This window comes from Taurulus bubalis, assembly GCF_910589615.1.
Source record: "Taurulus bubalis genome assembly, chromosome: 4".
NCBI lineage: Eukaryota > Metazoa > Chordata > Actinopteri > Perciformes > Cottidae > Taurulus > Taurulus bubalis.
The window spans coordinates 25,111,791-25,136,854 of record NC_136592.1 but is presented as its reverse complement, the minus strand read 5'-3'; the positions used below and the strand labels follow the sequence as shown (position 1 = coordinate 25,136,854).

Here is a 25,064-nt window from a genome sequence, read left to right as displayed (position 1 = left end):
ATGAATACTGGGATACATTAGTCCTAGTATGAATTCTTAAATTCGGACATTAACAAACAAACAAATTGAATCAAACAAATACATTTTAAAGCCAATCTCTCTCTAATGAGACTTTAGTCACCGCCATCACAGGCCTCACCATGACGTGGAAGTAGATGTGTTTGCAGTTCTCTTCTCCAGGGAAGATGGTCAGGTTTTGAGGCTGAAGCTTGTTTGGGTTGTCCAGTATGGCCCGAGGATTGAAACGTCTCTCCGCAAAAGAGACATTATATTTGATTCCTGGTGGGTCACATAGGAAGAGTTCAAAAAGGACATTCAACTGTGAAACCATAAAAAGATCCTGTTCTATTTGTGTTAAAATGTTTTTAAGATAGTCGGGTTAGATGCAGACTAACCGACGAATGGCGGCATCAGGCTTTGGTAAATGACATCACTGACTCAGAATATCTGATGAATGTGTGACCAAAATATACACGAATCCAAACCCTCTGGCCTCAGTACCGAGTCGCTTCCAAGCCACATTGTTTAAACGGCTTCTCATTTATTGCTTCGTGTTTTCATGGCATGAAGAAACATCTACTAATGGTGAACTTGTGTGTGAGCTGCGTTTGGGTTCAACTAGAGAATTAGAGAGGGGGAGAAATCGCACAAGATGCACATAATGGACACTGAATTGGAAAACTATCAGTCAACTATTACATAAAAATACTATACTATAGATAGATATTTGCATACATATGATTAACTTGACTAAGTTGGAGAAAAAAAAGAGTTCCATTTTATGCAATAGACCACAGCAAACTCACAAACACCAGTGCATCTGGCCAGACACGACAAAGAGAGTGAACTTCAATAAACGTGTTCCACTGTAAGTAACCAGCAGAAACAAGATAAGTCCATCTCTTCTTCCTCTATGCCCCGTTTTAGCACGTCTTACAGGTTTGATAAAGATGTCGTGGGGTCAAGAGGTTCACTCAGAACACACTCCCTCGCACATGCTTCCTCCCTCCTGATACACAGTGAAAATTGACCCGGCCATTATATCTCTTAAAACAAATTGCAGGGACACCCTGTGGTTACATGCAGGTGGGCAACTATCTGCATGATTGAGTTGTCACCACCACCAAGCAATTAGAAATAACTTCCAGTGATAAACTTCCATTCCAAATGTCTGAACATTTGATGGCGCCAGTGTGGTAAGATAAACCAGTTTTGGAGGCAGCAGCATCAGCTGTGGCAGAGAACAGCAGTGAGATCAGAATCTGTTTCTGCTAGTAAAGAAACGCTTTGCTTTGTCGCCACTCTGAATGGAAGGTGCCATCACGGATATTACGGGAAGCCGCATGCTATAAGACTTTATAATAAACTTTAAAATTAATCACCTCTGGCCAGATCCTCCTTCAATTGAATCAACATCCTTAGCACCGCTTTTGTCGTTTAGGTAGTCACTGTACATACTTCTATTTCACTGTATATACTTTATATACACTGTATATACTCTATTTAATTTTCTTAAATACGCTCTGCTATTTTATTGTATTGTATATATTTAGTATTTTTCATACTTAATAAGTGTATGTCTCCTTTGTAACTTTGCTTGCTGCTGCCACAAACAAATTCCCTCTGGGGATGAATAAAGTATCTATGCTAAAAAGTCCATTGGAGCCAGGAGGACATGAAGTATACACATTGTGCCTTTTCTCACTTTAAAGCCAGCCACGTTCCATCCTGTCATGCATCACAATCCAAACAACAGCTGAACAAAATTGCAAAAACATAATCCAAAATATAAATGTATCTGCCCAAGCGTAACGGTAAAACTGATCTGTTAAATGCTTGACAATATCCAGAGGTTTGAATCTACAGCTGGCAGTGTCAGCATATTTTTGTTTCAGGAAATGTGCATTTTTTCCTTTTCTTAAGACTTGGTGTTTTATCTATATTTGATAAGTTGCAAGTAAAGTGCAAGTAAAAGGGTCTGCTTCACTAATATATTAAATGGGGTTTTATGAACCTCTGGAAGATACCAAACATCAGGCAGAGACAAAGGGAGGAAAGTGGAAAGATTTACAGACATGCTTCGACAGCAGCGGATTATTTTTGCTGGCTTACCAATTTCCTGTGTGGGAGGAATGGCCGTCCTGGCGGTGATGTTGAAACATACAATGGCTGACATACAGGTCACGTCTTTGCCACCTCTCTGACAGTCCTTCACAAAGATGTTGATCTTACTGGGCTCAAACCTGACAGTGGTGTATATCCGGACAACGCTCTTTGACCTGTGAGGGCATAAAAGGGGTTAAATACGTCTGAAGATATGTTTGTTTCTCTCTATTAGAGCGTTTTAACAGTAAAAGCAACAGCGGGCAAATCACAGCAGGAATAAGATGGATGTCTTCAAAGTGACTGATGAAATATACGTGGAGCTAACTTTAATAATAGTTTTATTTACAAAGTGAAATACTAACCAAAGGAGAACAGCAGCACCAAGGGAACCTACTGCCAGGTCCACTAAACCATCATTGTTCATGTCCATTGTGCCATGAATACTGCGGCCAAAGTACAGCAGGCCAGGAGCAACATCTGCTGCTGCTATCCTCTGAGAAACAGACAGGAGAGGAGATCTGAACAAACAACGGTCATCACCACAACAGATTAAAGCCGTACGTGGATCAGTCATGTGTGCAATTAAACTGTGCAGTTAAAACATATAGTATCCAGATTTAAAACTTGTAGATTTAAAAGAATGTACTCAAGACTCAGTAACAAAAAAAAGCTTACTTCCTCACTTCAAAATAGTATTTCTTAAAATACAGTTTTTTTAGTGATAATGTAGGCTCATCTCAATTATTAATGACAAAGAGACAAAAAGAGTTTAAAAGTGCTTCAAACACAACATTTCTTTACTTCTAACAAAAAATCTTAAAGGTCTGTGTTTTTGTTTTTTAAATATGTTTTTTGGCACATTTACTGCAAATACTTTATTTTTCATTACTACCAACCATTCTGTGAAGCATACTAAAAGCTTTAATCGTCCACCGCAGAGCTTCCAGCTTCGATTTAAATCAGTATCGTCACTTACAGATGGCTGTCAATATTTACAATATATTGTATTTCTTCCAGCATTATTTTGCGTATTACTTGTGTGATATGAATAATTTCTGTCATATGCATTGAATGTGTTGTAACTGTGTTACATTGTTCATTCGGTACACATGACATATATTGCACTTCTGTCCATCCTTCGAGAGGGATCCTCCTCTGTTGCTCTCCCGAAGGTTTCTTCCTTTTGTTTTCCCCAAATTAAAAAGGTTTTTCGGGGGGACAATGCAAGGGTCCTGGGATTCTCATGTTTAGACCACCTGTGCAGGAGCTGCTCTCAGTGTATTCCTGCTATCTGCAGACACCTTTTTTCCACACCGACCTGCCCATCTGCCCCCTCATTCCCTAATATTTACTTTAACCTGTCTGTATGTTCATGACTACTGCTGGTTCCCTGCTGGTCTCCTGTTTTTTTTGTCTGGTTTTGTTTGCCCTCACTGACAGTTTTCGTCTTACTGACCTCAGCCTTTTAGAGCACAGCCTCACACATCTGGAACAGAACTGTTACAAGTATAGAATGACACTAACTTGAAGCAAGTTTCAAGTATTTTTTTGAATGAACATTAATCAAGGACTACCTGGAAGGTGGCAAATCAAATCAAAAACATGCAGTATTCTATATGATCAACAGTACATTAAAGTCAGGAGGCGAAAACATACAAACACACTGACATTGCCTTTCAACTGTACTCTTTGCACAGCTCCTACCTGTTTGTATTTGCGTAGTATTCTGTTGTGCTGGCTGAAGAAAACATAAATGGCTCCTTTGTGGTCATCTTCCAGTGGGGCTCCCACCACCAAGTCATTGAAGCCATCGCCATTCAGATCTGGCACAGGAGCGAGCGATGAGCCAAAGCGAGCGTTCTGGCCACCATTGTGGATTTCCAAAGACCCCTCGAGGATGAAGCGATTCTGAAGGATGAGGGGAAACATAATGATGCACAATCATACATTTGATACACATTTTATACGCTACACAAAGCATCCTAGATTTGCTGTGATCAGAGGGATTTGTTTCCCCTTTGGTTCCCACTTCACTAGTATCTGAAGGCAATTGCCCCTTAAGGGAAAGCTGAGATTTGTTTTACTCTATCCATAAGCCTTGGTTTTGATGATGATAAATAGACATTCACTTTATTGGGGAGTCCCACAGCGGGAGATCTGTCTGCACATCCCAAAAAAATCTACTGCAACAAACGGTAAAGAAAACATTTTAAACAAGATGGAAATAAAACTGTAATAATAATGTTCAGAGCTTTATTCTCTTCCCAGACCTTGTTTCCATGTAAAGAAGTAACTGAAAAATGCAGCATCATGGGACATATTTTAGAGCCTTTTGTTTTGACCAATATCGTGACGATGTGCTCTTATGATTGCTCAACAATAAACCACAATAAATATTGACTACAGAACTAAAGAAATAAGACATTTTAAACTGTTCTTTCAACATGAAAAAACATCCTGTGTATTATTCAGACTGTCGACACAACATTCTGTCTACACACACTCATTGTGTTCAGCTCATCACTTCCCACGATACACTGTACAGACAACAGCAGTGTGCATCTTGGACTGATGAGTTTGGTAATAACCCAGATGGTTCAGCTTTGTTTGGACCTCCCATTGTTCAACCCACACAGGAAATTCGAGCAAAAAATACAAATAAAAACACTTTGGCTGATGCAGCAATCAGTTTCTGTTCAGACCTCCGTGTTCCAGAGCCTACATTTACCTCACTGCCTTAGAATAAATCAATATTACTACCATCAAGTAACTCACTGCATCTTATGTCAAAAATGCTGAATTATCCAAATCAGCTTTATTTGGACAAGTATACGTTCTGTTACGAGGGATTTTACTTTTGCACCTCTCTCATTGGATTTATACAGAAAAAGAAATAACAGCGAGGGACAAGGGCAACAATACTGGTCAGATAAAAGGCAAAGGATAGTCTACAAAGTCTTTAAACAAGTGAAGTCTATACATATGTATACTGAAAATAATGTGTGTAGGATTTATCTGGTGGGGTTAATGCAACTAGAAAGCCTAGAAAATCCCACACGCATGCAAGACACACAGAAAGTCTTTACAGTACACATGTTGTTTATATAATATTGATATATACACAGATACAAGCTGTGGGGGACAAAAGATGTATTGGAATCAAAAGCAAATGCCAAAAGGACATTTTTCAAAGATAGCAAAAGTGGTAAATAAAGTGTAGTGTACGTCTCCTCTGGTGGGCTGATCCGTGCCTTCTGGCAGAGTTCAAGTCAAAGAGCTGATCTGTTCTTCAAATGATCTCTCAGATGTCTCATAACAAGACCAAAGAAGATAATGTTGTCCCCTTTGTCCTCAATCCAGCTGGGTTTGTTGTTTCAATTATCTCAAAACCATCTTTAGTTAACTAATCATGTTGGAATTTATTCACGAAAACGTAACAAACAACTGCTCCTAATCTTTCATATAATCAAACGGAAGATAACGTTTGGATCAGCGTCTGTATTTTCCACATAACACTTTAATTCTGCCTTTTCAAACTCAAATAGCTAAAACATCTGGGAAGCAAAAAGTGAGTAATCTCAGTCGTAAAAGAGCGGCGTATAGCTTTAGTGTATTTATTTGAAGTTCTATTCTTAGCGAGCATAAAGTCAAATGGAAAATATCCATGTCTTTGAAAGCTTCCCGGTTGGACATTTTTTTTAAAGACAAAAATGGAGCCAACTACTTCATTCCATCAGTGGCCATGCATATCATTGGTCCACTTGGCATTTCAGCTCATGATATAATTTCGGGTCAGCAGACGAAACATGAGATCACTTGTTATTTCTGTTGAATGAACGGGAAGGGAGATGATTTAGGAAGGTAGCGTTTACTTTCCCGGCTACCTGATGTGTGCATGCGTGACAAAGAGGAAGGTTGATGGAGGAATCGGAGATAATATATTCAGCAGTGTTTAAATCTGAAACATATGGTTTGTGAGGAGGCCATGAAGGGTCACAAACATTGTGCAGCGCCTCAGGAGTACGTTTTGCGTAAGAATGGAATTTCATTTTTGCCCAGCTGCCAGACTTTAGGGGACTTCATTTCGCTTTGGATTTATTGTAGTTATTATCCTTTAAGTTTTGGTCAGAGCACTTGGTGCAAAAACAGCTTAGTATCATTCTGAAATCCCGTACTACACATGCACGTCTGAGCAAGACATCCTACTCATATAGAATAGTGTTAAAATGAAGAAGAAACAATGAAAATATATAGAGTAGATTAAATAAGTAATTAGTAATTAAACAATACCCTAAAGCCGCATTAGCTGCTCTGTGAGGCCGTAGGTTCAGAAGATGATCATGGTTGATGCAACAAAATTGATTATATCCGCTTCAGCATTTCATAATTTCTCATTTCATATGATTTTTACAGTAATGCACAGATATTCTACTGAGGTGCTTCCCTGCAGCCAGACATGAAAGACATGAAAAACACATCTCTTTCTTTGCTGAAATAGTTCAGTCTGGACCAGCATTGCCATATAAAGCATGGCAAGAAATCGTTAGTAGCAAATATGCTAAGTGCCAATGTAAATGGCAAGTCTGCAGAATCACAATGTGGCTCTATAATATTCACTGTAACCACACAAACACATTTTTTAACCAGGGTGTCCAACCTTAAATAGTTCTCCAGAACAATATCATGTGCAGCATCTACAGCAACCACCTGGATCAACAACATCATGATTGTTATTGCTGTGCTGATGTTGACAGATGTTTTAAAAGAGGGATTCCTCTCTGTTTGTGTTTTGGCTTGCCATTTGTGATGTGGTTTGGGCCAGACCAGATATTTAAATGCCTCTTTCATGCCTGTTCAATGGATTAAAAAACAGCTGAAGACGTTTATTATTCCAATGAGCAGATCTCGAGCACGGGGAAATTTCCTTCTATTAAAGAAATTTCTCGCCTCCAAATGGTTTGCTGGAAATGTGTTAAGAAGACGCAGAATATTTTCCTGTTGAGTTCATTCTGCAGATCTATTTAAGTCTGCACACTGGCATGGCAGCATTTGATCTGCACATTTGATCTGACAAGGTCATGTGTCAAATGTCTGCCTGCAGCATGTCAGTGTGTTAACTGTGGAGCTGGAATGCAACAGAGTCTGGTTTGGCGAATGCTACCGGACACCTCTGGTGAGGCAGACATTACTGGGCATGTCTCAAGTTTGAACAGGTGTTGACCCAAGTCTGTGTTTGTGTCAAAAATTGATTAATCTTTGCATGTGTTTACGTTTTTAAAGTTTATACCCACCAGCTCTGTCAATCTGTAGATATAGACCTTTCCCTTCTCCATGCCACTACTGAAGAACATGGGTGCTGCCACCAAAAGGTTGTCAGTTATGCCGTCTCCATCGATATCCATAGGTGCAATCTCGCTGCCGTAGTAGGAGCCGATCTGAAAGAGAAGTATATGTCGTTTAGATCTTTATTATTCATCTGTTTTAAATCCCTTAAAATCATTCATTCAACAGGTGATTATTTCCCCTGAAATTCTTGGATTCTCCTCCACTGTCTGTTGACCCACATGTTGTTTGCCGATTTACTGATGATCTGGAGTTGCTTATGAATATTGAAAGCAAATGGGGGTCTGCTTTGTGTAAAAGCAAGTGGTCAGAGTCGTAATGATTCTGTAGATGCTCAGACTGTGAGAGCCACTGGGAGTCACTGGAGTGGATGGAACATCATCTATTGGCTTTTCAGATCAGAAACATCTGCCTATTAAAAAGCTCTTTCCTCAAGAGTTGTGAGATCAAGAAAGTTTTCTGCAAAAAAACATCTGCTGTTCTGGATGAGCTGTTGCTGACAAGGGACAATGTAAGCTGCTGCAGGATCACTTCTTCAGGCCTGCAGCCTGTGAAGGGTTGCCAGTTATGAGTGTAGCGGCCATTAACACACATGGCCACATCCCTTTCAGCAGATGATTATTTTTAAACTGAATTTGACTAGTGCGATTAAATCCCCACAAATAATTTTATGTCCGCTTAAAAGTCCTAAAATAAACATCAACAATAATCATTTATAGCACCAAATCCAACTTTAATTGTAAAATAAATTACACAATTAGGGAACTTGTCTTCATGCCAACTTGCACCATATGGCATGACCAATAGCCAAATCCATTTGGCTATTGGTCTTTTCCTCTGAAACATACTACATGTCATGATGTTTTGTTCAACCATTGTGTCTTATTTTATATGTTCATTGATTGGAACAATTGTAATGCTTTAAGAAGTTGAATATACAGAATAAACTGGGGACTAAAATTAACAAATAAAACTGAGAAAGAGAAGATATACCCGGAAATCTGGCTGAATGAGTGCCAGTTTTGATTCTGGTTTTGATGTTAAATACAAGTGGATGGTGCAGCAGAGCTAATAAACCACAACAGCTTCCTCTATTCCAGGCACCAAAGTTCACCCAAGTTGAACTTGACACAAAAAAATGACAGATATTTTCCTAACACCCGCAGCGATTCTATTTAAAAGAAGTTGTAATAATCCTATTAATCCAAAAAGGAGCTTTAAAGACTCATAAAGACTTAATGAATAACTGAGCTGCTCTTTAATAACGGGACAAGCAGAGCTTCATAACAATGTTTTATGACATTCCTTGTTTGTCTGCGGCATTCTCTCAAAGGAGACATGAGGAGTACATCAGTGTGCAACTCACACTGATGTACTCCTCATGTTTAAATGGAGTGGGTGAAGTGCTGGTTGCCACAGTACCTGCTGGCCTTTGAGAGAGTGCAGGATGGTGAGGTTGCCCGAGTTCTTCAGGGTGAAGATGATGACTTTGCCGGTGTGGTTAAATCGTGGAGCTCCCGCTACGAGGAGACGACCGTTTTTAGCCGACACCACAGACGTCACGGTATAGCCTGGATATGAAAAAGCAAACGCACATTAAATCTGCCTCTGTTAACAGAGTAAGTAGTAACCCATGTAGGATATTACTTGTGATGATAGTGATTACATTTTTCTTCTATTGACTGTGGATCTGTAAATGAACTAAGATGATTGTGTTATAGGCAAATTGTGATAAAGACTAGAGGCACTATGTTTTGTTCCACTGTCTGAGTGTACTGAGAGTGATTGGGCCTGACCTTCAGGTTTAATTCAATAGCAGTGATCTGCAAGAGTCAAGGAAAAAGAGTAAAACTCCGCAACTTGAGGAGTTGAAGCTCAGTGAGCTGCATTCAGTTACGCAGAACGGGATGTTCTGGTTTCTCAGGTTTCTTCCTATTTTTCGTCTTTTCCCCACTAAAGATTCCACTCACTCCCTGTATACTTTTCCACCTTCATCTCACATCTTCATACTCCCTTTTTCCCCTCAGCTTTAACTTTATCCCTGCCTGTCCAAAATCATGCTTCCACCTCATATTACTATTGAGTCTAGAATGGCGTCCATTGGCAGCCTAGTGGATAAGCTCAGAGGCAAACCGCTGATGGTAAAAGCAGAGGTCTGTGGTGGTGGAGTGTGTTGGGGTTGGATATAACGTGAAGTACTAGGGCAATGGGTACACTTAATAGAGATGGGTTGCAGCGAATACAGTTAATGTTAAACTACAGGTCTTTTACCAGGACATGCGATGCAAGTATAAATCCAAGGCTGATGTTATAAACATTGTTCACGCACATCCATCACAATCGAGGCAGGAATTTTTCCCGCTCCATCAAAATCATTTCTAGGGTGTTACTCACCCAAGTAGGCACCGTGGTTTTTGAGCTCTTCAGGGAACTCCTGTGTGTAGGAAGACTTGGGAGGGACCACCTTCCCCTGTCGTGTTTCCTTCAACACTGCTCCGTTCCAATCGTAAGCGCCGACTGCACCGACCAGAATCCCGTCCTGTACGAGAGGTGTTGTTCATTTTTATACTTCAAACAGCAGAGTAGTAGAGAATGATCTGGTTGCACTGCCTGTGCTGCACATGCTCTCAAGATGGTAATTACTGTATATGTTGACGATCCTCTTATGGAATTTAACAAAGTGTAACCACCCTGTGTGTTTGGCTCACCTCAGTTTCAGTCAGTTTAATGAGGGTGTGGTGAAACGTAATTTTGGTAACAATGACAAACACTCAAGAGGTTCTAATTACATTTGTGGATACTTGAAAAGAATATGAAGGACATTCAATTAAATGTATTCCGCTTTCTCTTTCCCGCAGTACATCAGATCCCTTTCAGATGCAGATGTAGCTACAACAAGAATATGTTGACATAAAGAAACCAGTGGTCCTGCTCAAGGTTATTGGCTTTTTCGCTCAGATTCCACATTGGAGAAATTTATATATGGCAGTTTACCGTCCCATTTCAAAATGAAGACAGTCTGTTCTAAACTTTCTTTTCTTTGGATTATGATGAAGAACATAGACACATCTTTTAATCTTTTCATTTCACAATAAGTAAACAGCTTTGGTCGACTCCATTTTCCCAGTCGTATCCTTTTTTCCCATTTGAGAAACAATATCAATCTCTCCCAGTTCACATAGCATACTATATACTTATTTAGGACCCATTTTGTTGTTTATTCATTTTTTTGTTTGTTTATTCTTTTCTTTTTTTTGTTTTCTTGTTTTTTGTCAGCTTGGTTGGCACATTAGCATTGCTTACTAGCATGCAAGCTAACATTGGCAAGGTACAAGTAGGTATATTGTATCATCCAGTTAGTTGTAGGACTACAACTAACGAATAGTTTCATTATTGATTTACCATTAGTATATTTTCAAGATGAATCGTTTGGTCTATAAAATGTCAAAAATAAATTGGGAGATATTTCCATTCCAAGTCCTTTAAATTGTCTTTAAATGTCTTGTATTGTCAGTCCCAAACCCAAAGATATTAAAAACAGAGAAAATAATATTCCATAGTCCTGACAAATCTTCCACTGATCTATCTCCTCTTATTGCTTAAGTTGGAGCAGAGCTATACAAAGCAAAAAGTTAATGAAAACTTGAGGCCTGCTCATCTATATCTGTATTTCAGACTTTTTCTCTCCAGGAAGTAAAAAAAAAAACTACCACTGCAAATGAACTCATGACAGCTATACGTCATCAACAGTCACAAAAGCTACAGTGGAACATTTTTACACAATCACAACCCACATTGTGCAAGGAAAGTAAGTCTGCTTTAAAGTCCATTATCAAATCCCTGCTAAATCCTGATCAGTGTGCAATTAACTGCAGACGCGAGGAGGGATTTTCTAGCTTCCATGGTTCACCCTACATTATATCACTGACACTGTAATTACAGGGTTGCTATGCTTAATGAGAGATGTTTTTTTTTTTACCTCACACAATATGCAGACAACACATTTTCCAGCGTTTGAGCAGATGCTGGAAGGCTTGCGATTCCTTCCTGAAAGATGGAACTGTGTGCTCACCACGCTCGCACTATGTCACTCTCTTGACAGCAGCTTTACGCCAATGTGGTTGTCTGTTTTGGTCAAATTGGTCTCCATGGCAAATGAATGAAACCCACAAAGCAGTTCAACCCAATAAACCAGTGACCTATTTCAACTGCAGTTGCATGTACTGTGGTCGGGATGTCACCTCTTCATTTCATTGGAGGGGGCCAGATATTTGTGGTTGTACATAAATACACAGAAGTGTATAGAGCATATACTGTATATACACTCTATACCAGCTCAAAAAACATGTGATGTACAGTATATTCTGCATTGTGTTAAATACAGGAACCTGTTGACCAGATAATTACGGATCCTTGAGATTGTTTTGTTTAGTGGCAGTTAACAAAACAAACAGCAGACAGAGAAACTGCACTGTATGCTGATGCATGAGACGTCTATATGGATAGAATATGACATAAGCAGCCTTCAGAGTTGGCACATGCCACATTCAACAAAACCATCTGGGCTTTTTTAGAACTGGTTTTCTCCTTTACAGCCCAGACATTCTTTTCAATAAGTTATCCTACTCTCAACACTCAGGTTGATGCTGTTGAGCATCTCTGGAATCTGGCCTTGTAGACTGAATTTCCAGCAATTCTTAACACCCAGCTGCAAATTATGCTCTCTTTCTATTTTTTTTATCCAAATCGGGAAATATTTTTTCCTCCCTTGACTAATCACACTGTGAAGGGGAACTGGAAAATCAATGTAGTTGCATCAACACATGGAAATCAATGTATTGGTATGAACAGCAGTTACAGTAGAGGAGATCTCCTCTATCTCCGTCCATCCTCCAGCTGCGTCACCCTTTAAAGCCAGCACACCTGCGGCTATCTGCGTTCAGATACAATCAGAAAACCTCAGCGGAAAAACAACCCATTCTGCAGCAGATCTATCTCAATCTTGCCTCAGCTTCTCACCAGTATGTTTCCTTTGGGAACAAGTGGTGTCTTATTACCCGTCACTGCACGGTTGGAGTGGAAAAAGCCCTGTCTCTTCTGTCTGGGGCTCCTAAATCAGGATGACCTAAACCTCTGGGGCCACACAGCAGGCACCACAAGGGAAGGGGAGGACTGGAAAGTGACAAATGGCAGGTTGTGGGGAGGATGAAGCGCCAGAAATTGAGACAATGTGTGCTGTTCTACATGTAGACAGACGAAATAAGGCGATGTGGGAGCTGGAGTCAGACTTACCTCGACGTTGTGTGCGGAAAATCCAGCCTGAGACATCTGGAGGCCAAACGCTGTCCCATTCTTACTGGTTCCTGTGTAAACAAGTCAGTCTTTTACAGTTCTGAACCACTGCAGCAGCTCAGAAATGCAAGCTGCAAACCACAGTCTAAACCTTGGAAGAGCCATTGCAGTGGAGTTTCAATGTGGATGATTCATAATAAGAAATGTTTCAGGTACTCATTTTAAAAGGCTTTGTTTGAGCATTCCCACAGTACTAATGATTACGTTCATGGCTGATTCAATTCTTCTTTGTGTAAGGTTGTATCGTTCCAGAGAAAAACATCACATCCTTTGGTTAAAGTGAGTAATGTTGGGTTACATTTGCATAATAATCTTTGTGGTTTCTATTATGCTTAGTCCTAAGAACTTGCACTGTGAACACATTTTGTTTTTTTTAAGATGAAAACACTTATTATGAGTTGTCTCGAACAGTAATATCTCACAAATTAATGTTTTATAGCTTGAATATTTTTTTTTGCGAAACCTTCCAAGCTGAAGATGCGTTCCCCAAGTGCGTCCACAATGTCCTTCAGCGCCGACTCATCTGTCACATTGAAGAAGTGTTTGTCATCTGGGTCGCTGGCAATGTACTTGATCTCACTGAGGAAGGCCTCAGGGTTGATTCCACGCCGGTTGTAGTAGCCAAGGACCTGTGGAGATAAGATGAAGCAATCGTTCAGTAAATGAGTGAAGAACTTGGGTGTCAATCATTTAAAGTTGATCTGTCACATTAGAATTGCCCTATAACAGCTTAACAACGCTCTTTAAGAAGGTTTCAGAGGATTTTTATTTTTTATATCACTGCCAGTTCGGTCACCACTGGGTTTCAACCAAATTACTTCAGTGGATGGAATCAAGTGTGCCACTGGCTGCACCAGCAACGGCTCAAACCAAAAGAAGCATGTGGTTTGGAGGAGATCATTTACACATTTAAGTGCACTTCCACTGGGCTTTTACAGTGTTTGAATCTTTCCAGGTGCTTGAGCGTTTTTGGCATCCATACCTCACTGAACTCCATGATCTCATTAATGTTAATGGTGTTTTTATGCAGCACTGGAAATGTATTAGCCTTCAAAAACTAAGTTAAAACTCATAAAGTGTAAGCCATCTAATGCAGGTAAATAATGGGTCTAGCTGACTCACAGCGATGGCATAACGGGTGATGCCGTCCTTCTCACTGTCGTCGATGGCTTGCTGGAGATCAGGACTGTCATGCGACTCTCCGTCTGTTATCACAATCATCACCTTCTTGGCACCGCGTCGACCTCCTTGTTTGAAAGCTTGTGAGCTGTGAGAACACGTTTGATATGTTCAGTAAAACAAATCACAGAGTGAAGTGATGCAGTGTTGCTCGGTTGCACAAAAGGGAGATTCTGTACCGCGCTACGTTGATGCCCAGAGCCGTGTTGGTCTCCTCCCCACCTCGTTGGTGGATGCTGCGCGCTCTTTTCACCACTTCCTCAACAGATTTGTAGTCGCTGAGTTTGAATTCATGGACCACCTTTTCACCATACTGAACAACTCCAACCTGTCCGAAGAGACACAATGAAAATCTATCACAATTTATAAGTGCTCTGTCTTCTTGCAGCTCTCTAAAGGATTACATATATTTGTATTCTGTTATAGTAGCCTACAAAAAACTAACTTCCATGAACATATCACAGGCACAATAAACCCGAGAAGAGAATGAGAAGGGATAAAGAAAATACGTTTGTATAAATTAAGTATCCAACATGGACACTAACAATATATATTTTCTTATGTTAGTACTCCTCCCTCTCTTACACACCTGTATTTGACCTGGTCCAATATAGAACTTCTGAAGAATGTTGATGAGAAAAGCCTGCACTTCATACCAGGGGTAGATGGAGTTTGAGCCATCCAGAACAATCACTATGTCCATATAGGTCTCACATCCTGAAATGAAATTTAAAGAATCAATCATGAGAGCACACATGGAGAAAACAGATATTCATAAATAAGGGAAATAATCCCCTGTTGTGACGAAGAACTCTCCATGAATGTTCATCAAACAGGGAAAAATACGTGTGCACTTACTCTGAAAGGCAGGCGCAATCGTCCTGGAGAACTTAAAGCTTGCGTTGACTCTGGAGCATATGCCAGTGCTGTAGTAAGAGCTGCCACACTCGTAGGACCATAGCGGCCCACAGGCCTGAAACACCAGCATATTACAGAACGTTAGGTCATTCAGAGAACCTCCGAATAGAGAGCTGCAATATGACAACCGTGTAATCAAAAGTCAATCTTGTGGGATTTGTTATCCCATTTTGACCATTGCTATTTTATTAAATGCTTTCTTACTTACTCCAAAGATTCTGCAGCAACAGACCCACTGTATGTTACATCTCAAGAAGATAAATAATCTCAAGAAGATAAATCCAATGAGTTTTAAACTCACCACAAAGCTGTTGTCTTTGGGGTTCGATGTGAGCGTCATTCCCAGCCTCATCTTGTCCTTCCGCTCTGATACGTTGGTCAGAGATATCCTTCCTTGAGGGAAAATTAATCTTATTGAGAGGATCTTGGATGCACAGATCATATATACATAAATACATGCACTATCCTTCAGAGACCCAACAGAAGGTCCACCATCTGGGACTTTGGTTTGTTATTGCTGTCTGGGCAGCCAAAGCACCGTCTACATCCTCAGACCTAAACGTTTTGGTGAGCCTTCCTAACCAGCACAGCACATGTGCAACTGGATCTATGAAGAAGCGCGCGGTGAGATATGTGGTATAACACACATGTGGAAATGTCCCTAAACTATTAAAAAACACTGTAAAACGTGGAATGATTGGTATGGTACCCACACGTCTGTCTCACATATGCCACCATGATGTGTACTGAGACACATGCAGAAAAGCATGCAGACATAAACACTTCTATATGCATACACATTTATCATGACCGTTACTGTGCATTTTGTGATTCTCTGGTGAACAGTTAAGTGCGCTTTTGTGATACCATACCTAAGTTGAGCTTGGAACAACCATTGCCATTGGTTCGTCGACTCAGTGAACATTTATAAATATCCCCTGTCTGGTAGGGGCCATTCATTTCATACGGAGCGCCCACTAATAACCTGCAAAGACACACAATCACACAGTTAATGTCACTGAATATATTAGTATTAAAGTGTACAACAATGTCTCCGTTGTTATTATGGTCTGTATACAAATAATTAATGATAGTAAGAGCATGATTGACAACAACTTTTGTTCTATCCAAGAGTAAGTCTTTCCCTGGTCTCTAATCCTCTAGGGATATGACACACAAAACACAACTGCTGACACTAGAATGTTTTAAACCTGTATTTATCCAAGGAAGTTAACTCAGCATGTTTAATCATCTCCACCAGCACTAGACTTCCCCTTCAGTCAGATCCTCAAGATGATGCCATATCTTCTTTAATAAATGATTTTGCATGAGCAAAATATGAGGAGGCACACATATCTTGTCATGTATAAGGGATAACAATATATCTGCACCATTCTTACTGCCAGCTCACAATGACAATGCTAAAATGCTAAAAAAGATAGTTTAATATCTATTATGTTCACCTTTGGTGTAGCATGCTAACATTTGCAAATTATCACTAAACTAAACTTCTAACTTGGAGTTATGTTATAGCTTACACTTTCAAGTTTCAACCCTGTTTTTTATTATATTAGTTGTATCCCTGATGTTCACTTTATTCTGAAATTTGAGTCGAGTTAAATGAAGCACAAAGTACAGCTGAGACTATTGGGAATGGCATTAATTTTGCAGTGATGATCAAAAAATGGTTTGGATCACCAAAGTGGGACTCATCCTACTCATTCCGTGTCAGTTTATCCAATAATTGATTAAACTACCGATTTTAACTAAAGAACAGAAATGTAAATGTTATGGTCGAGGAAAAGTAAGGCGATAGTTTTGTATGAATGCTATTTCTAGGTGCTACGTTTAGCGCCTTGATCAAGTCTACCTTTACAGTAATTTTATAATTTATTTTTCATAATTTCATTCAATGACGCTTTCATTGGGGACTGTGAGAAAACATCTATTTAATTCCCTCAGAGCTTAAAGGTAAATCAGAGGAATGTTGTCATCATAGACCATCATGGGATTTAGATTTCCACAGAAAGCAGCGTGATGGGAGTTCTGGACATTCTTTTCACGTGACCTAGTGTTTGCGAGGAGTCGGTTCAGCACTTGACTTCCCAGTGGGTTTCCTGTGTGGGGTCAGTGTGGTCTCATAAATGTCACAAAAAGGTTTTAGACCACTTGATGTGATGGTGAATATAAAGCCATCTGGCGTGTTTACTTCAGGACTGATGGAGGGCATAAAAGCCTGAAAGGGAGCCAGAATTTACATGTATCTCAGAGATGAGAACCCTCCGTGTTCGAAACAAAAAGGGCAGGTTTATTCACTTTTGACGAACTCCATAAAAGTCCTGCAGGGTTTTACGTTATGTCCTCTTATGTGTGTCTGTTTATTGCGTAATACCTTTAGATTAAATGCCTCACTATGTCAACATCTCACCACTGTCACAGTCACAAGGCTCAATGTCTCGAGGCCTCAGATTTTAACACAAGTTAACAGATACAATAACATGACAATGCATGCTTTATCTCTCCGTGGGGAATTTCCTATATTGTACATAAATTAGAGACCATATACAGTTTACAGTATTAAACCCTTTGCCCTAAAACGTAAATAGATACAACAATATCAGCATTTACAGAAATACGTCAAACAGCAATAATAACACAGTAGATTACCTCCTTAAATCTAAATAGTGGCAATGCACTAAACTGTGCTAATAATGCTGTAAATAATCACAGCATCATAGTCATACACTTCATAGTTTATTGTTACATTTAAATAGTTCAGTAAAAGGCAGATCATTAAATAAGGCAGATTGTTTTTTCACATTGTTATTTGGAGATTTTTGCAGGTATTTCACTTTTCTTCTTAAAATGTCCTAAACTTGACTGATTCAAGCATTCCATGGCAAGTTGTAAACTAATCATATTCCTGGAAAAGCTTCAATAAATACAGTTGGTCAGCTAGGAATTCAAACAAACGGTGCAGTCCAAGTGAAAATCACAGGAAAAGCAGCGGGCAAAGGAGCAATTCCCTGTTCAGTGGTCCCCCAAAGGAAAGACACATGACACCTCTTTATAGCAAAAGCAGACTGTGGACAACCTTCTGCTTGGACTTCTAGGTCAAAATGTAACAACTAAAGAATGATCTTGAACTTAAGGAGGTCTTGCTCAGGTTCATGATCCCTGAGCGCCGCTGAATTCCAAAGAAAACAAATTGGAAACAAAAAGCTGTGTATTTAGAAACTCTCCTCGTATAATCGCATTAGGTTACTGTGACATAACATGATGTTCAGGGTTTCAGGCAACATCAAAGGTGCACTGGAAATTGTAATGTAATAATTATACACTCTATTGAGAATGCTGTTGTAGCATTTGGTATTTGATATGTTGTATTAATTTGTTGCAGAACACATTTCCTAAGATACAAGAGACTGTATTCATCATTGCAACCACCATTCTACTAATCAGGTCTGAACAACAACAGGCAAGAGTTGACAATCAATCAAAGTTTCTCCAAAACAGTAATGCCTTGTTCAAAAAATGTTTCTGCCTCTCTGTAAGCTAGTCTCATGAGCACAGCCTGAAAAGGCATTTAGACTTTGCACTCAGCAAGAACTTCAAAATTATTCAGCTCAAATGTCAAATGGTTTCATCTGTTAGTTCTATCAAAGCTAAAATCCTGCAATATAAAACACAACATACGTCCTACATACAATTCATCACTAGACTAACTTTGGCCTTGCAGGGATTAGTTGCATTGATTTTAAATATAACATTCAATTACATTACATCCTACCGAGGAAGATTATGTGATATTATAAAGCCCCAGAACAGAAGTGGACCTTGCGATGAGATTGTTTGATTAACTACTGTTTTCAGGGTCAAGAATGAACTTTCAGTCTTGTTCATTTTCTGATGTCATTTTTTGGCACGCTATCTTTATTTGTGTATTTATTTTAGGGCCGACGCACAAGTGATGTGTGGTATATTAAGGCCACATATTCAGAAAATGATGTGATATTTTACAGCAGCGATGAGGACGAGAGGAAATGTTGTTCATACAGTCCATCAGCTCACATCAAAGAGCGACTCATATGGAAGAAAACTTTAATGTTATTACACCTGAAGCCAACTTTTGTCAAGTCTCACAGACTCTGGAAGTCATTTTCACCACAGTGGCTCCAACGGTGCTGCTATTTTCATAGCTATTAATATTATGATTATGACTTCAGTTATTGCTGTCCATTGGCAAGTGGAGCCACTGCAGCACAAGTTCAGGTCAGGATACAGCTACCTTGATGAAAAGAGACCATTGTTGGCTTTGACTTGGACGCCTGCCTCTGGACCTTCTGAATTTCACCAGAAGCTGTTCAAACAATCATGTTCCAGAGCTCATTAGGGTCGAATGCTAGTCTCGGTGCATCATCGCTGCAGGAATGGTAATGACACTGAAAGAAATAGCTTGACCCAAAATGAATCCGTGGACATTTTCTACCATGGTTACTGGGGGATACAGGATTTTGGGGTTTTGAGAGAGCGCCATCCCCAAGCACAGGCTGTCATTAATGTGGTAATGTTTTTCATATTTGGAAGGAAGAGATGTATACGCTGTGAAACCACATCCCTGCCCCAAACATGAGCGTGCTACTCCAATGTCACGACTCGTGCTTGCTCATCGCATTCCATGAGTCTGCCTCGTAAGTCTGATGAATTGCAATGATCACATAATCATTTTCCAAAGACACTCATTTAGCGTGCCTACTTGACCAGATAGTGACAGGGTGACTTATGAGGAAGCACGTGATTGTTGCTTTAATTCATTGTCCCACAAAGCATGTTGGTGTTTCTCAGCTCAAACAATGAGCCGTCTATGTCTCATTATGAGATGTATTTTAAGCCACGTCAGTCTATCACTTTCCTCCAGATGGAAATATTTCAAAAGCTATGAGATGGGTTGGATTGGACACATTTGTACACATTCAGGGTCCCCACGGGATGAACCCTGCTGACTTATAGTGTCACCAGCAGGTCAAAGTTTTCACTTATCCAGTAAACTATCTCAACATCTACAGGCTGCCGCTTAGAGATCCAGAGTAGTTTATCTCTACTGTCCATAATAACAGCTTACAATGCCCCAAAACACGCTAACAATATATACAGTATATCTCAACATCTACAGTACATGGATTGCCACACATTTACAATCATGTTTCCCCTCAGGATGAACTGTTATAACTTTGATGATCGCTTAACTTTAATTAGCACGACAATTCAATTGTGTCCAATATTTTAGTTATTGACAAAATACCTGCAAAACTAATGGTGTTACCATTAAGCTCAGTTGTAATCTGTGTTTAATGCTAATTAGCCAATATTTGCATGCTAACACGTGAATTTTGTAAACATTACCTCCTAAAAGACTGTTAGCATTGTCATTTCAATTATGTTAGCATTTAGCTCAAGGCACTGTTCAGTCCTATATTCGCTATATTCAATGTAACAGGTATCTATGGTCCAATTTAAAGGGTGTAAAATACTTAAAACCGATGGCATGTGCATTACAATAACATGTACATGAGAATTGTGTCTAAAGTAAAATTCAACAGATTGAATTATGTTTTCCTACTGAGCTCAGGGGGTGTAAAAACACTTTTCTTTGAAGCTTTGCCAACGAGCTAAATAAAAGGGAACACTTTAAGGCCAGAGCTGAACGACTTCACAGACTACCTGTAGTTCTTTGTGGTGTGCAACTCGTAACTGAGCTAAGGAGTAAAGGTCAGGTCTCTATTGAGGAGACCTGGTACAACTGTAGAACAATAAACAGTGGGAATAAAAAGAGCAGGCTTCTGTGGTGTATGGCTCAAGTGTGCAGGTTTGTGTACCCCATCAGGTTTAAACACCGATGCTCTTCACCAATTGGCGGTGAAGTGGCCTCTTCTCAGCTCCCCAAAGAGTGTTCGCTCTAGCGGTGTTTAGAGCCCCATGATGCTCAGTAGACGCGTGAGGAAATGACACATTCTTGACATTGTGACCTTTCCTCAACTTGGTAGCTCTATAAGCACTGATGGACAGAAACTGTCAACAGACCTGACAAAGATGTCTCAACTTCTCGATGTATCTGAAGCCAAATATTGTGAAAATAGTTGTTTTTTTGCCTGCTTACTTAAACACCACATGCTTGGATAAGGGGGCAAAAACACATACATATTGTATAACTCTGAAACACAAAATCTATTTTAAATAACGCTTCCAAGAACACTGGAATGAACAAACACCATTTCCATTAGGTCCTCACAGAAAGCCTTTTAAATTGATCTGGATGCCTCTCTTACTTCAGGTTTGGGTCTTAAAACCTTTTTTTTTTTTTTAAACAGAGTCACTTTCCAGCTGTGATCCTGTTCCTATGCAAACACGGAACTGAGGGTTTTGAGAAATCAGACTGGAAAAGTTGACAGCGCTGCAGTCTAGCACAGATACTCACAGGCAACATCAGTGATCGCAACTGTTTAAATTCTCAGTTGAGGTGAAACTACTTGAGGGGAAAGTGATGGTTGGAAAGCTGAAAGGCATTAATGTCCAGGGATAGTGTAGGCTGTCCATTGCGATTCCTTATAAGTGTATCACTCAAATCATTTTTTCGAATTGACTAATCTAAGCGTAAAGTCACATTCGTAAATACATTGAATACAAAGATCAGGACATAAACCCATTAGCAAAAAATCCCCCCTGAAGTTCTGACACGTAGTGAGCACATGTTCCAATGCAGAGTTGCTGCCTGGCACTTCAAAGATGCATATTTATTGCCTGAAACCAAAACATAGCAGATTTTGTCCTAATCAGCACAGACCATTGACTCATCAACACATTCATCTTGAGAAAAACAAACACATGGAGACAAAGTCCTCACAGCAGCAGCATGCCGCTGATGTGAGACCAGTGATGCAGAACAACTGAATACAAGTATTGTATTTAAGCACAAGTCTGTGTATTGCCATTGCATGATACTTTATTCATATATATATAGTTTTTTTTATTCACTCTGAAATGAATTAGAAGTAAGCATAAAGTAAGTATAAAGTATAAGCATGCAGTATAATTTAATCTAACAAACAGTATATAAAGCATTAAAAAGTAAGATCCAATGTATAAATATACATAAAACTCACTGTAACAAAGGCATTCTGCAAAAGGAATACTATGATACTTAAGAGCATTTTGCTAATTTAGATTCACTTATGTAACCTGTTGAAAGAAGTACCTCCATTGTGAAAGAGCATTTTTATATTATGGTATGTATTCCTCTTTCTTAGTATCTAAATACTTCTTCTACATCTGTTTGATAAACAATGCAAATTAAGTCTTGTCGAAATTGAAGACAACATTATTATCTTTTTTATAATTTTAATGATGCTTTTAACACAGCGTCTCATCGTTTTCACATCTCTGTCCTGCGACATTCCTAAGTCCAGCTGAGAACCGTCAGACTGTGCATCGCACAAACACTCCCACAGACACAAACACAAATATACTGCAGAGCTTCAGCTTGTGCATGCAGCTGTGCGGTCACATCTCCACATCTACGCACACTGCTGCAGCTAAACATTTAATTTTGAAACTAAACTCCAATGGATGAATAAGTTGACTGACGGGAAGAGAGACGAGTCATTGACAAGGTGGAACACAGTAAGTTGAGTTGGGCAGTACACTGAATAGCCACAACAACGCTTTTACACATTGTTACCGTATAATAGGAGACGTTTGCGGAAATGTTTTCTTTTCTTGCATCAATTAGAAGACTTTCCACCACATTAGTGATCACCCAGACTTCCCATATTCTATTGCTTATGAATAAAGATACTTAATACCAGATGTATGAACATTTAATAATAAAGAAGCCAAAAACCCAGATCCCTGGAGCTCCATTTGGCTAGATGCTGTTTTCACAGTCTGGTCTGCACTATTCTTCCACTGCAAGTGTTCTCACCTCGTTCTCAGACATTTAGCTCAGTTTAAGCAGTGTCTCTGATGACCTTTATTCCCCAAAAATCTGCCTCATCAGACCTTTTTTAGTTCTGGTAGTCAAAGTTGGCTCTGACGGTTTGCTCCGAATAGGAAAGAACTTGGATTTAACAGTGTAATCCACTCTGTCGCTGACATGTGCAAAGGAATACTTTGACATCTGTGAGCTGGCAGCTCTTGCCAGTTTGTCACTTCACTCTCCCAAGTTTGTCATCGTCTCTGCCTGAACACCAAGAACACACACGTTTGCAGCCCCTCACCCCAACCTTGAAGGCTTGTGATATTCAGCACTTATTATTGTACAACAAATGAAAAGACCAGAACCAACCATGTGTGCTGTCTTACGGTGTGTGGTTCTTACTGAAGATGTATATGTTTTAAAACAGGATATGGGTTATATACTTGTTTTTAAAGGCTCTGTAGTTTGTGCAAAACGACTCAATCACAAGTAAATTGTACATTTGTTAGGGACAATTTGGAGCTGTAGGTTTATATTTATTTATATATATGAAACATTAAGACTGATTTATGTATTTTTACTTGTTTATTGGATATTTTATTCAAGTCTTTTGTCTCAACACAAAAGTAGTAAGCCACATCAGGATTGGGCTACACAGACATCAGCAGCAGGCTCAATTCATTGGTGTTTTTCTTCTTTTCACAGGATTAATTAACAATAATAAAGACACCAGACATCCTTGCCATCACAAGCCTTTCCTGAAACTGAATCTAAACTGAAAGTAATAATCTCAAAGCATTTCATTTAAATAATTGCCTGCTCAATGAGGTCAAGCTAAATTAGCACTCGCAATTGCATTATTACAAACTATGTTGTCTGTTGTGACATTTTCGGGATAAAGAACAAGCGGCGCTCTCTAGGGAAGTGAGATCCAAATAAACACCTCCAATTAAATCTTAACCCTTAAACTGTTGAAACATTTTACTTGGATGTTATTAACAGACATTGTGATGTGTGATTAGATAAAGCAGAAGAATATAGTGATTTCATTGCCTAGTGCAATATTCTGAAGCTTCTTTATATCAATACAATACTCTCTTTTCACACATACACACACACACACACACACACACACACACACACACACACACACACACACACACACACACAAGGGTGATGGTTAACTTGCCAAGAGGAACAGTTAAAGCAATCAGCATGGGACAGTAAGCCCAGTATGGTGTTTACTGTGTATGGTGTTTACTGTGTATTATACCATTGAGCTGGTGTTTGAGGTAAATAATGACAGATAACATCTTCATGAGCCATAGCTCAGTTCTACCACAATGTTGTTTAGATTGCAACAAACAACGCTTATGTTACACAGATGCTCCGACTGATGTGAGTGTTTTCTGAACTATCACCCTTATGGTTAAGGTTCAGGGTTTTCAACTAGATAGCTGGACACACATTTTTACCTGATATAGTTTGCATTAAGTTAACCTTTGTTTAAAGGTAAATATTGAACAGGTACTTATGATATGATCCAAAAAGTCCAGTTTGAGTCCAGATCCATGTATGTGACCATGATTCGGATGTCAAAATGCTGCATAGCAGTTTATTATTATTGTGAGGAAGGATTTTCCTGCTCTGGAAAGTTAGCATGGCAGCAATCAGTTTATGTTTCATACGGTCAGTATACAGTTATACAGCATTCACATGACAAAGTATGCAATCAGTTAGTTGGTATGTCTTTAGTTGGACAATGCAATTTTTTTCATAATTAAACTACATTGCATTGCTGTGAAGGTTGAGCCAAACAGCCCTGCCTATATTTGCTGGAGGGCCATCCCCACGTTGTTCCTATTTAAGTGAATGAAGGGACTTCATGTGTTCACATGTGTTTTCTGTCTGAACCTGGCCTAAGGAAACTGAGACTGCGTTTGGTTAGGGAAACTTCTGGTTATTTTTAGTTTGACTTTCACGGTTAAAACAAGATGGATTGTTGGAAAGAGACAAGATGCGAATCAAGGGCATCGTCACATGCATTGTACACCGAGGCATCCACCCTAAAACAAATGATTCTACTCGGAGGGACAGTCATTATTTGCTTGTCAGGAAGTTGTAAACAAAAGTTGTTTTAACCATTTAAACAAATTACCAAAGCTATAATTTTTCTGTAAAGGGCCGTCTGGAA

General features: G+C 39.4%; 1 protein-coding gene across 1 annotated transcript in view; it reads right to left on the bottom strand.

The window, feature by feature from the left end:
- Positions 1–25,064, bottom strand: part of itga11a (integrin, alpha 11a) — a gene marked incomplete at both ends in the record, with an annotated part of 44,363 nt that overhangs the window by 9,330 nt on the left and 9,969 nt on the right. Inside the window, 15 exons of the mRNA XM_079217395.1 lie at positions 140–279; positions 2,113–2,279; positions 2,469–2,590; positions 3,802–4,014; positions 7,398–7,541; positions 8,872–9,020; positions 9,844–9,988; positions 12,742–12,812; positions 13,265–13,430; positions 13,924–14,068; positions 14,160–14,308; positions 14,570–14,697; positions 14,839–14,953; positions 15,200–15,291; positions 15,771–15,883. Coding sequence (XP_079073521.1) covers positions 140–279; positions 2,113–2,279; positions 2,469–2,590; positions 3,802–4,014; positions 7,398–7,541; positions 8,872–9,020; positions 9,844–9,988; positions 12,742–12,812; positions 13,265–13,430; positions 13,924–14,068; positions 14,160–14,308; positions 14,570–14,697; positions 14,839–14,953; positions 15,200–15,291; positions 15,771–15,883 — 2,059 coding nt within the window. The remainder of the gene's footprint in view (positions 1–139; positions 280–2,112; positions 2,280–2,468; positions 2,591–3,801; positions 4,015–7,397; positions 7,542–8,871; positions 9,021–9,843; positions 9,989–12,741; positions 12,813–13,264; positions 13,431–13,923; positions 14,069–14,159; positions 14,309–14,569; positions 14,698–14,838; positions 14,954–15,199; positions 15,292–15,770; positions 15,884–25,064) is intronic.